Raw genomic sequence first — 11,756 nt, 5'->3', positions numbered from 1 at the left:
TTTTATTTTCATTATTAAATCAGATGTTGAGTCACAGATTTTGACAATATCTCAGATTTGCACAGCAATATCAAAGGGCATCTGGATTATCATCTCCAGCAATCACTGACTATGCCATGCTTTAGCCACGTGAGTATGCATAATCGAGGCATTTTAAATAGTAAAGCACAGAGAGCTACAGCTGTTGGGTTAACCGTCATGAATCAGAGTCTGCTCCAGCTGTCTAGAGTGCTGCATGTGAAGACCAACCCCCTGCTCAGAGGACTCCTTATCAACACTCACTGTTGGACTACACTGATTCTTGCACAATCAGCAGTTCTTTAAATATATAACACTCAAGTCCCGGCAGAGTCGACCTCTTCAGCCACCGCGCGTTCACGCCACTCCACATCTGCACATCTGCAATCTACATTCAGCAGTCCACCATGAGCGCCGCTCAGCCGATCTTCTCAAAGGGCGAAAACTGCAAACAAGTGTGGCACGACGCGAACGCAGACTACAATGCGGCCGACACACACCTGGAGATCATGGGGAAACCCGTCATGGAGCGCTGGGAAACTCCGTACATGCACTCTCTTGCAACAGTCGCGGCGTCTAAAGGTAATTTTCGCTTCAAATCTCTCGATTCAGCCCCACGAGTCACTGAAGTTGTGTTATGTTTTGTTTTACCCTAAAAGTAAGTTAATGTTAATTCTGAGTTAGCCTATAATATGGTGCATTTTTATATTATATCTAATACATGCATACATTTAATAATGTCGGTCAAAACTTTAAAACGAGTCGTTTTCTCAATAACACAAGTGCAAATTTACGAATGACACTAGAAAGGAGGATCCGATTCCTTATTGAATCGTTCGACCGAGTCGTTCATGTCAGGAGAATCGTTCGCACTTCAACAGATCCGAACTGAAGATATTTGTTACTTCATTGGACATAAACTATCTGCATTTTTGTTATAAAAATGAATCACCTTTTGTTCTTGGATTTATTCTGCTTGTATATTTCTGTTAAAACGCTTTTATGGCCCAGAAAGTTATGTTTTCATCAAAATCAGTACATTTGTCTGTACAATTTTCCATTGATGTATCAATTTATTAAATTAGCCGAAATAGCCGAGAAGTTAAACAAGTTTTAAATAAATTACTGTGTTGACAAATGTAATTGAAACCCCATATAAGCTTAAAGACTTCATTGGAAAAATGTTAGTGCATTTTCATAACAACGTGATGACGTAACAAATCCAAGTCATTTCGAAATGATCTGTTCGAAAGAGCCGATTCTAAAAATGAATCGCATCAGAGATTCCCTCACTACGGGGAGCGTACATAGACTGTAAAAGATGAGGGGTGTATAGCAGTATTCTAAATATTAATCAGAAATGCTGACTTTTGTAACCTTCCCATTGGGCGCCCAAAGGCATTACCTAATTATTATTCATCAGCTACGCCTTCGCATTAGTAGAAACTTAAGTAGGCTATGTGAACGTCCACGTAACCGTGAGATAAGAATGCGTTATCAGTTAATATATGACATGAACACTTGCTTAAGTCACAAGCAGGTGCAAAAATTCCCCACGCGAGGACAAAAAGTAGTACTGGTAAAACCTTATTACATTACATTATTATTTTTTACAAACTCACCACTAGACGGCGCGCTTCTGTTTACTTCCATTAAAGGAGCAGTTCATCCAAATATGTAAATTCTGTCATTATTTAGTCACCCTTTACTTCAGGGCTATCCCAAGTGTGCCGCAAGCCTACGTTTGAGTGAAGGTTTCGGCCGTTAGATCGCCCCCTGGGGGCTGGCTGCAGTACAAGTCATAAAGCCCGCCTCCTCCGTGTTAATGAAGGAGACTTGAGCCCAAATAAAAAAAAATATTACACTTGCAATAAAATGTCCCGAAAGATAGTTCTGGTGGATTAAGGCACTGGTTATTGTGCTGAAATAGGTGCAGATCTTCATTTTTGTGAACAGTTTGTTTTTAGCAGTAATTTAATGCTGGGCGTGTCATCGTGATTGACAGCTGTGATTGACAGTTTCTCAAAGCGCGGCGTCTGAGCTTCGGCAGGAGACTGAAGTAGACTGAAATGTTATTATTCGATTTCTGTGTTATTTTACCATGACAAAATGAGTTCAGCAGTAAACTACTGTTTCTGACATACATGATCCTGGTGGAACACTGTTTATTCGCTAAGTTCAGGGCTTTTTTCGGGCTTTATTAGTTTGCTGATACACGCCTAGCCACCCAGATAGCAAAACACAGTTCCGGCTAGATTCTCGCCTGCCGGAGACTTATCTCTTAGAGCTCAGACTGACTAATGTTACCTCTGCTGGACCTACTCCGGATGCCTGGACTCACTGCCCGATTCCAGTCCGAGTCAATCGAGCCAGATGCGGCGGCCGAGCGAGCCGGTGCTGCCGCATGCGAGCCGGAATCAGCCCGCGACGCCGCGAGTAAGTTATGCGCTGCGGCCCGGAGCTGGCGCGATTGAATATATAAAACCCTCATATTTGTTAACGTTATTACATTCATTTGTGTTGATATGACAGCAAACGCATGCTGAGCAGTTCGGGGGGCGTAGTTGATTTTACATAAAGCGTTTGATTGGAAGCTCGACTCTGCTCATTTTCGCGGCTCCTCCTCTGGCTCCATCAGACAGTTCTTCTGCGCATGTCTGGCTCCAATTTCAGCAGTCTTTTGCAACAGTTTGTGCCCGTCAAGCAGGCGTTTTGCCCTCAAGGCGTTCAATGGGAAAAAGGGCTGTCGCGTCGTCCATATTTTTTACAGTCATTGGGCTATCCACACTCGGTACTGGAGGGCGGGTGTCCTGCAAAGTAGTTTCCCAGTCGGACACACCTGGGCTAGCTAATCAAGCTCCTACAAGGCTCTCTAGAAACATCCTTGGAGGTGTGTTGAAGCAAGTTGGAGCTAAAATCTGCAGGACATGGCCCTCTAGGACAGAGTTTGAACACCCCTGCTTTACTTGAACACAGACCTGTTTAAGTTTCTTTTTTCTGTTGAACACAAATTAAGTCATTTTTTTTTTAAATGTTGGAAATCTATAACCATTAATTTCCACAGCAAGTTTTTATTTTTGCCACTCTTTCAGTTGCAAAGTAATGAATTATCAGTGAATATACCGTCAGTGTTGGGGAAAGTTACTTTAGAAAGTTATGTATTACAGTATTGAGTTACTCCCCAAAAAAGTATCTAATTGCGTTACTTATGCTAAGTAATGCGTTACGTTACTTTTGAGTTACTTTTTATGACCTGGCTGAGGGTTGATCTCTTCCAGAACTTGTTTTATTCTTTCTTTTTTAAATAGAGGAGCTCTGCAATTAACCACACACACTGTATAATCTACACCTTCAATTTCCTTTAAAAAAAACATTACAAGTTTTATTTTAGGATAATGTTATCTGCTAAAATTTTAGGATAATGTCCTGACCCCAGAGCTATACAGGCATACATACATATATATACTAGCTATTTAAAGTTTAAAGGGTGACACTTTACAATAAGGTTCATTAGTTAATGCATTTACTAACATGAACTAATCATAAACACATGTACAGCATTTATTAATCATAATTGAACATTTACTAATGCATTATTAACATCCAAGTCCATGCTTGTTAACATTAGTTAATGCACCGTGAGTTAACATGAACTAACAATGAACTACTGTATTTTCATTAACTAACATGAACAAATACAGTAGTAAATGTGTTGTGCATTGTTTGTTCATGTTAGTAAATGCATTAATTAACATTAACTAATGAACCTTATTGTAAAGTGTGACCGTTTAAAGTGATGCGTTTGCTACTTTTGTACTTTTTGTCTTAAGCTAAATCACTGTCCGTTGAGACTATAATCCCCATTTCTGTTTCTTCGTTGCGTTCAAAATAATGAACACACTCTCATATTGACTGCGGGATTCATGTTGACTACTTCAATTTTTATTTAGCAATTTTTTTTAAAGCCACTTAAAAGCCACATGATCTAATCATTCTGATATGCTGCTCAAGAAAAGTTTTATTATTTTTTATTAACATCATCATCAATATTTTTTAGCAACTGAGTATTATTTCTGTATTTTTTTAAAGTTCCAAAGAATCTGAAATAAAAAGCTTTGTAACGTTAAACACAATTTAATAGCTGGAATTATTTTCTTTTTTTAAAACAAATTACTACTTTAAATGGATCAGAAGTGATGATAAAGACAGTAATAATGTCACAAAAGATTTCCATACCAGAAAACCTCTATAAAAATGAACTTTCGTCAAAAACGCTGAAAAAAAATCTACTTGACTGTTTTTACTCCGCTGTTTATGGCAATATAATAATATAAATTAATTTTTTTAAAGCTAATTATTCATTCATTCATTCATTTTCTTTTCGGCTCAGTCCCTTTATTAATCCGGGGTCGCCACAGCGGAATGAACCGCCAACTTATCCAGCACGTTTTTATTCAGCGGATGCCCTTCCAGCCGCAACCCATCTCTGGGAAACTTCCACACACACTAAGGACAATTTAGCCTACCCAATTCACCTGTATCACATGTCTTTGGACTGTGGGGGAAACCGAGAGGAAACCCACACGAACGCAGGGAGAACATGCAAACTCCACACAGAAATGCCAACTGACCCAGCCGAGGCTCGAACCAGCGACCTTCTTGCTGTGAGGCGACAGCACTACCTACTGCGCCACTGCATCGCCAAAAGCGAATTAATTAAACTAAAAAGTAACTCACGTTACATTTAAAAAAAGTAACTCAAATATTATTACTTATTTTTTAAAGTAATGTGTTACTTCACTCGTTACATTAGAAAAGTAATAGGGTGTATGCGGAAGCATGCTAAAGGACTTTTAATTTGTCATTAACCTAGGTTAACATTGCAAAATTGGCGCGTTTAATGTCTGCTTTCTTTAATAATCAGCGATCTCCACTGGCTGAGTGATATCCCATATGAAGTGGGTTTCAGATTGTACATTGAACATGAGCATTTATTTTACTCCAGTATATTCAATGGAGCTTCTGCGCTAGCCTGCCGATTCTGACGGGCCCGTTTTATGTGCGTTTTATGCTTGAGCAACTAAATATATGCCAAAGATTATTTAACTGATTGTATTTTAATTACATTACAACATCGACACTATTAAAGGAACCGTATACAACGGAAAAAAGTCACATTAACCGTTCACTGGAAGTTTATTAGTATGGGAAGAAAGACTAGCTCGGCATATACCCTATATTATTACATAACTCGCGTTACTTGTAATGCGTTACCCCCCAACACTGCATAGCCTCATGTATAAAGTTAGACTTCTGTGTTTTTCGCCAGTTGTACATAGCTTCATATTCACACCACGCTTCAGTCACATCAATAGTTTACAAACTGCATGTCTAGAAATGTCATTCATTTGAGTAGGGGGGTGACACTACTGACCTTTCTTTACTCACATGCCTATTTTTACTCCTCTCTGAAATATCACCTCCTGTTACTCCAGAAGCAGGACCGTTCCCATGTTTAAAATACCTGCTGTGGTTAGACATGTTTCTGTGTGTACACAACATAAACACATGCTTCATAAAAAGCAGTTGTAGCTGTATTTTTGGAATAAGAAAGTATGTGAACAGGCTGCGAAGGGATAGTTCACCCAAATATGTAAATTCTTCATCATTTGCTCACCCTTAACTTTTTTCAAACCTTTACGTGTTTCAACTATTAGACAAAAAATAAAATATTTGGAATAAAGCAGTAAACCTGCAACTATTCACTTCCATAATGTTTGTTTTTTCTACTACGGAAGTCAATGGTTACAGGTTTTCAGCTTTCTTCAGAATATTTTCTATTGTGTTCAAGAGAAAAGGGTACCCCATAATGGTTTGGAACCAGTGGTGTAGTCCTAAAAAAAGGTGGTGTACTATTACCCACCCAATCCAAATTTTAAAAGTAGGCAAAGAAACGACGAATGTGTCTTTGATTTATTTGATATATCTATAGCAAAGAACTGCAAATATGCAGATATTCTAACAATCTATTGATAAACATACATTGTGCTCTCGGTCTGCACAGCTGTGGTTTGCTGACTTACTGAAAAACGTTCGGGAGTTTAGGAGCGGGATTCTGCCGCCGCTTTTAATCGAATTTAAAGGGGACTGAGGCGATAATTTAGTAGTGTACAGTTCAGTACAGTTATTGGAATGGAAATGAAATAAATGGAAATATAGGAGGGCTAAAGCGATGCCCATGCTGTTTTATAATTTTCCTTGAAAATTTACATCGAGACATCATTCAGCTAATTTGTTGTGATCTTCGAAAAACTCAAACACTCAAACTCCATACACAAAATTAGGAAAGTCTAATCACCAAAGCAAGTGAGGATCCCGAGGGTATGATCTTCAGAAGTTGTAATACTCTATCAGCTCGTGGAAAAAAGTAGACACACTGAGTATACGTGCGTATAGCAAGGACTACACCACTGTTTGGAACTACTTGAGGGTGATTAAATAGTGAGTAAATTGAGTTGTTAAATGTTACCAATCCCTTTGAACAGCCTTGTCTTGTCTTGTTTGGGAATGCAGGTGGAAGGGTGCTGGAGATCGGCTTTGGGATGGCCATAGCAGCTACTAAAGTGGAGTCCTTCCCCATCGAGGAGCACTGGATCATTGAGTGTAATGACGGCGTATTCCAGAGGCTACAGGAATGGGCCAAGAGTCAGCCACATAAAGTAAAGCAAACATTAAAAACATGTCTCATTTAGTGTATTATGTTGGGCTATTTTAAATAAATATGCTATCCGCTTGTTACGTAGTGACGTGTTAGTGACGTATCTGAGGTTTCCGGGTCCAAGCCGCCACTTATTTGAATTGACAAAATACTCGTTTATGACCACTTTTTCATTCATATCACACATTAAAGAGAGTTTTATATAAAGGCATAGTGTACACAACAATCTCTGAACTTGCTGCATAACAAATACCAAAATTTTAACAATTTTTAAACGATGTATCACTTTCTGGCCCTCGGATATTTGGCATAGATATATATTGCGATCGTGATTTTCAAAAGTATTACATCGCTTTGTAAACGTTTATAATTAGCATTTAATGAGTCTCCCCATTCAGTTTCATAGAGCGCTTGGACCCGGAAGCTTCTTCGCGTGACGTCACACTTATCAAACGGATTGTCTTTAAAGGGCCATGACACCCCCCTCTTTCGGTTAAAGTCTACTTCAGAATTTTTTCAAAAGATGCATGATTAATGGCCGTGGAGCTCCGCGAGCATCGGGCAGGAGTGGGCGTGGCCAGCAGGGGAGAACGTAAGCAAACAACTGTTGTTGTTAGTTAGCTCACAAAATGAGACAAGCCGTGAGGAGACGCATGAGTTTATAGTTCACAAAGTTAAAATGCAAAGAAATGAACAGTGATTTAGTGCCCTGCTACATTTGTTATTTGTAATTTCATATACACATAACCACAATTTGTATCATTATAAAGATAATTGTGTTTATATAAACCCTATAAATGAGGACTTCAGTGCAGCAGGTCTCCTGACCTGTCTATTTTAACCATTAACCCTGCTAATCTGGAGGATTTAGGCAAACACAGCAGCACGGCGATGTGTCTGAATGTGAACGAACTCCTGATAAAAGACAGCGTCCGCCATTCTCTAATTCTCGTGCTGCTCTCCCGACAAAAAAGCAAGCAGCACACACACAGCTTTGCTGTATGATCGGCCCTGACAAGATCGCGGGGGAAAACATGCAACAAAGTCCGTGGATCATGGAAACAAACGCATATGAGCTTTCATGAACGGCTAAAAACTGTGTGCTTGGGTCCGTGTCTCAGCTCGGGCTTGACTCTGGCAAGTCTCATGAATAATTAAGCAGCCGGCTCTTCTCATAGGATAAGAAAGCTCCGCTATGAATAATAATGAGAAACCGACGCGTCATCATTGCACTTGCAGTACTGCGCTACGTCGCCGATTTTGATCCCGCCCCAAAAATCATTTTAAACCCGGAAGCTGAAATTTGCTGCTCAAAATTATCCAGTTTTCCCCACGATTAAAGCTGACAGGTGCTAACATTGTCTTAACTGATGCTCAACACACACACATCTGTTAATATAAAAAAAAAGTTCTCCAGTGTGTCCTGAACCTTTAACTTCAGTGCTCTTTTAAATTGAATTTTTTTACCTGCCTAGGTTGTCCCGCTGAAAGGCCTGTGGGAAGAGGTCGCCCCAACCCTACCTGACAATCACTTTGACGGTACATCTTTAAAAGTATATAATAACAACTTTAAATGTTTAAGGGATAGTTCACGCAAAAATGTAAATATTACTCACTGTAAACATGAGATTCCTCCTTCTGTTAAACACAAAAGAAGATATTTTGAGGAAAGATGAAAACCTGTAACCGTTGACTCCCATATTATTTGTTTTTCTCATTATGGAAGTGAATGGTTACATTTGTGGAAATATTTCTAATATTTCTACATTTCTAATAATCTAATTTCAAATGGACAGTAATCTACATATAACTGAACAGTTATATTCTTTGGTTTTTGGTTGCATCATTTCATTAACAGCCCAGCCATGAGAGACATTAACCTTTGGTTTTCTGGCTACAGGCTAAGGCCCCGTTTACACTAATACGTTTTAGTTTGAAAACGCACAAGTTTTGCTACGGTTACGCCATCTTGTCCTTACTATGCTGGAGTTTTCGAGCCCTGAACTCCGAGAGCGTTTTGGAAATGCTGAAGAGGCCGTTTTCATTCTAAAACGCTGCTGCTCCGTCTCAGTGTGGATGGGGGGAAAACAGAGACATCTGAAAACGGTTGCTGGGCTGCAGACATTCGCCTCTCTGATTAGGGCTTTTTCCTCAGTATTAAATAGCCTACCCACACAGTTCAGTCCTGCATCCTCTCTGTGTAAATTCATTTTTTTAAAGCTAATTATTCATTCATTCATTTTCTTTTCGGCTTAGTCCCTTTATTAATCGGGGGTCGCCACGGCGGAATGAACCGCCAACTTATCCAGCACGTTTTTATGCAGCGGATGCTCTTTTAGCCGCAATCCATCTCTGGAAAACTTACACACACACTACGGACAATTTAGCCTACTCAATTCACCTGTACCACATGTCTTTGGACTGTGGGGGAAACAGGAGCACCCGGAGGAAAACGAAAACACGGAGAACATGCAAACTCCACACAGTAATGCCAACTGACCCAGCCGAGGCTCGCCACCGTGATGCCATCTTGGACATAATATTATTACAACAGATTCAATTGAAACTTATTTCCAAGTGAGCATCACTTCTTTTAAAAGCATCAAAAATGTAAAAAACAAATTACCAACCCGGATGGTTAATGTAAATTAGCCATAAATCTAATATTATAATAAATCTAAACTAGACATTTTCAAACTGTGAATCTTCTGCATATGTTTGTCATCCAATCTCAGGCATTCTCTATGACACATACCCTTTGTCAGAGGAGACCTGGCACACACATCAGTTCAACTTTATCAAGGTTTGATGGATCCATTTCAGTTGATCAGTTGATTTAGACTCTCTTGAACTGCCTGCTGATGGAAATGAGCTGTTTTTTAGGCTCACGCTCACAGAATGCTGAAGCCTGGCGGCGTGCTCACATACTGTAACCTCACGTCCTGGGGAGAGCTGCTCAAAAACAAATACGACAACATAGACAAAATGTTCCAAGTGAGTGAAAATCATTTAAGCTGTATGTTTACGTCCATCACATTTTACTTTGGTAAGATTACGATAAATCATGACGTCTGTTTATTTTTTTCAGGAGACACAAGTTCCTCACCTGCTGGAAGCTGGGTTCAAGAAAGAGAAGATCAGCACCACATTGATGGACATCAGTCCTCCCAGCGAATGCAAATACTATTCCTTCAATAAGATGATCACACCAACTATTATTAAAGAATAAATACTTTAATAAAACTGTATATAAATCATTCTGCTAGACTTCATTTTATGGTGTTTCTTTTTTTTTTTGTCAAATAAGTTTTATTGAAGACACAGATTCAAGAAGAAAAGTATTCTGTTTACATATTTGGTCCACATATAACATAGGCAAAGTGTAACGGAGGCCAGCTAGTGTGTGCTGTGCAGGTAAACCTCACTCCTCTGACCTCTAATGCCCCATTCACACGGGGCTTCAGCGTCAACGCTTGACTGAAGGCGTGTCTTAAGTTGGGGTTGAAGTGATTGTCATAGAAGCGTCAGCCAATGAAATTCAGTCAGAAATAGGCCACTGTCTAGCTCGTGTATTTGCATACAGCGATCTGATTGGCTGACGGTTCCCTTGACGCTTGAAAAGTTGAGCTAGTCCCAACTTCTGCAGTGAGTAACGCCTCTGAAGCAGCGCCGACGGATCCACAATGCAGTTCGGCAACGCCTGACGTCACCCATTCAAAGTGAATGGAAAGCGTCGACGCTGAAGCCCCGTGTGAATGGGGCGTAAAGGTGCTCTAGCGACAGACGCTAGAGGCATTGGTCTTTAGCCTCCTTGTTAGAGCGACCAACTCCCATGCTGAAGGTCGCCGGTTTGATACCAGTTCGGAGCGGGTTGGGTGGCGTTGGACAGGTGGGGTTACATTGGTGCCGTGACCCGGATGGGAGTGAGGTTTAGGGGGGGGGTGAGTGTAACAGAGGCCAGCTAGTAAGCGCTGTGCAGGTAAACCTCTCTCCTCTGACCTATAAAGGTGCTCTAGTGACAGACGCTAGAGGCCATTGTCTTCAGCCTCCTTGGTCCGCATCATCTGACGGAGCGAGAGCAGATAATTTGCATGGGAGCAGCCAGTGTTTTGAGAGCTTACGAGCAGTTTTTTCCATGAACAGAGGAAACTGGCGCGTGGGCAAAGAGATTCTCTCTCTGATATTATATGAAAGAGCTCTTGACTTGTAATACTGCGCTTACAACATTTATCAGTGTAATAACGCCATACTCCGCCAGCCGAAAACAGGACAAAATTATTAGCCCCTTTAAGCACCTTTTTTTCAACAGTCTAACAAACCATCATTATACAGACTTGCCTAATTACCCTAACCTGCCAGGTTAACCTAATTAACCTAGTTAAGCCTTTAAATGTCACGGTAAGCTGTATAGAAGTGTCTTGAAAAATATCTAGTCAAATATTATGTACTGTCATCATGGCAAAGATAAAATAAATCAGTTATTGGAAATGAGTTATTAAAACTATTATGTTTAGAAATGTGTTGAAAAAAATCTTCACACTGTTAAACAGAAATTGGGGGAAAAATAAACAGAGGGGCTAATAATACATGGGGGGGCTAATAATTCTGACTTCAACTGTACATTAAGAACATGATCTATAGCAGAGATGCCCAAAGTAGGACCCGCGGGCCAAAATTGGCCCATTGTACCCTTTGATTTAACCCATCTTAACAGAGAAGAGAGTGAGAAGGATGGTGGGCTGAGGTTAACACCTTTAAAAGAGATCATCATTTATAATTTGATGTAACCTGCTTTGTTTGTTTGTTTTATTGCCGAGATACAAATAAATGAGATTGCTTTTGTTTTACTGTAATAGGTTCATTATAAAATGTAAAAAAATACGCTGTTTTAATATAAAGCAATGCGGCTCAGTGGTTAGCACCAGGGCTTTACATTAACACCCGCCAAATGTGGGTAGATTTTAGCTCTGGCGGGTTAGACAGACACCTCCACTAGCCACTTTGGCTGGTTGGAAATCAT

The 11,756-nt window shown here is 40.0% G+C and overlaps 1 protein-coding gene across 1 annotated transcript; it reads left to right on the top strand.

Moving 5' to 3' along the window:
- The first annotated feature begins 392 nt into the window (after positions 1–392).
- gamt (guanidinoacetate N-methyltransferase) lies at positions 393–9,984 on the top strand. Its single transcript, NM_001105595.1, is given in 6 exon segments — positions 393–600; positions 6,592–6,737; positions 8,212–8,275; positions 9,472–9,539; positions 9,620–9,730; positions 9,825–9,984. Coding segments are annotated over 6 exon segments (705 nt in total). The 5' UTR covers positions 393–425; the 3' UTR covers positions 9,966–9,984.
- Positions 9,985–11,756: the final 1,772 nt, after the last annotated feature.

The sequence above is a fragment of the Danio rerio genome, chromosome 11 (genome assembly GCF_049306965.1).
Source record: "Danio rerio strain Tuebingen ecotype United States chromosome 11, GRCz12tu, whole genome shotgun sequence".
Taxonomy (NCBI): Eukaryota; Metazoa; Chordata; class Actinopteri; order Cypriniformes; family Danionidae; genus Danio; species Danio rerio.
The sequence above is the reverse complement of the archived record's forward strand: the minus strand, read 5'-3'. Positions and strand labels throughout refer to the sequence as shown.